At 58.4% G+C, this 1,439-nt stretch overlaps 1 protein-coding gene across 1 annotated transcript; it reads left to right on the top strand.

Moving 5' to 3' along the window:
- Positions 1 to 411: 411 nt before the first annotated feature.
- Positions 412 to 1,134, top strand: LOC128336116 (claudin-3-like). The gene has a single exon (XM_053275289.1). The coding sequence runs from the start codon at positions 412 to 414 to the stop codon at positions 1,132 to 1,134; it is 723 nt and encodes a 240-aa protein (XP_053131264.1).
- The last annotated feature ends 305 nt before the right edge of the window (positions 1,135 to 1,439 follow it).

Genomic DNA, 1,439 nt, shown 5'->3' with positions numbered 1-1,439 from the left:
GCAGCTGAGAAGCTGAGCTTCAGCCAAGGAAGTCCCAGTGAGGAAAGGCCCCAGGGAAGGCATTTTGCCTTCTGCTTGTCAACCTGAACGTCAGCCCACGAGTCACGGCAAATGACTAGCTGGAATTGTGGGCCCGTCCCCAGCCTCCCTCTTCCAACGAAGCCTCCATCTCTCAACCATGCCATCTCCCCAAACAAACAATGACGCCAGTACGAGGAAAGGGCAGGGTGGGAGACCGTTGGCGAAGCCCCACCCCGCCTGAGCTAACAACCGCCCGCCCTGGCTGCAGTGATGATTATACACCAGCCCTGAGCTTGGGTCCCTGAGCGAATGCACTCAGAGGCCACCCGCCAGCAACAGACCATCCCACGGCTCAGCAAACATCGACTGTGACCATCCAAGATGGTAAAGATGTCAATGGGGCTGGAGATCGGAGGGGTGTCCCTGGCCACACTGGGCTGGGTGGGCTGCATCCTGTCCTGTGCCTTGCCCATGTGGAGAGTGACGGCCTTCATCGGGGCCAACATCGTCACGGCTCAGGTCACCTGGGTCGGGCTGTGGATGGAGTGCGTCTTCCAGAACCCTGGGCAGACGCAATGTAAGGTGTACGACTCCAGGCTGGGCTTCCCTGTCTACATGCAAGCCTCCCGGGCTCTGATGGTCATCTCTATCATCCTTGGCCTGCTCTGCATCCTGGTCTTCCTCATGAAGGCACGGTACGTCCGTTGCGCCACGGACGACCGCACCAGATCCATGGTCACCATCGCCGCCGGCGTTGTCTTACTGCTGACTGGCCTCATGACCCTCATCCCCGTCTCCTGGTCGGCCAGTTCCATCATACGCGACTTCTACAGCTTCTACATGCCAGGGTCCCAGAAGTGGGAGTTGGGGGCTTCCCTCTACATCGGTTGGGCCGCCTCTTTCCTCCTCTTTTTCGGAGGGGCCCTGCTCTGCTGCTCCTGCCCCCCCAAGGAGGAACGGTACCAGCCCACCAACATGGTCTACTCCGCGCCCACATCCATGATGGCTAGCTATGACAAGAGGAACTCTTCTGCTTCTCCTTGTGGGACTGCAGGCTGCAGCCTCTGGGTAACATCTGGGAACTGCATGCTAGGGGTCGGTGACCAGGACTAGAACCAAGGGTGGGGGACTCGGCAGTTTCTGGGGTCAGCTGCCTAGGTCTGGGCTTTATCGGAACATTGCCTGTGTCTCAGTCTCCTAGAAACCGAACAGTGGAGTGAGAAGATCATTATCTGCTTCCCCTTCTGTGCCGCTAAGGGTGATTGCCCTGCTTCCCAACAGAGTTCACAACTAAGCTGACGGAATTGGTCTCAGGCTTGGCATTGGAGTCTCCCTGGCTTGTGGTGCTCGGGGACTTCAATGTCCACTTTGGGACCCATTTGTCCGGGGTGGCTTGGGAGTTCATAGTGGCCATGACG

The sequence above is a fragment of the Hemicordylus capensis genome, chromosome 12 (genome assembly GCF_027244095.1).
Source record: "Hemicordylus capensis ecotype Gifberg chromosome 12, rHemCap1.1.pri, whole genome shotgun sequence".
NCBI lineage: Eukaryota > Metazoa > Chordata > Lepidosauria > Squamata > Cordylidae > Hemicordylus > Hemicordylus capensis.
This window is presented reverse-complemented; position numbering and strand designations above follow the sequence as displayed.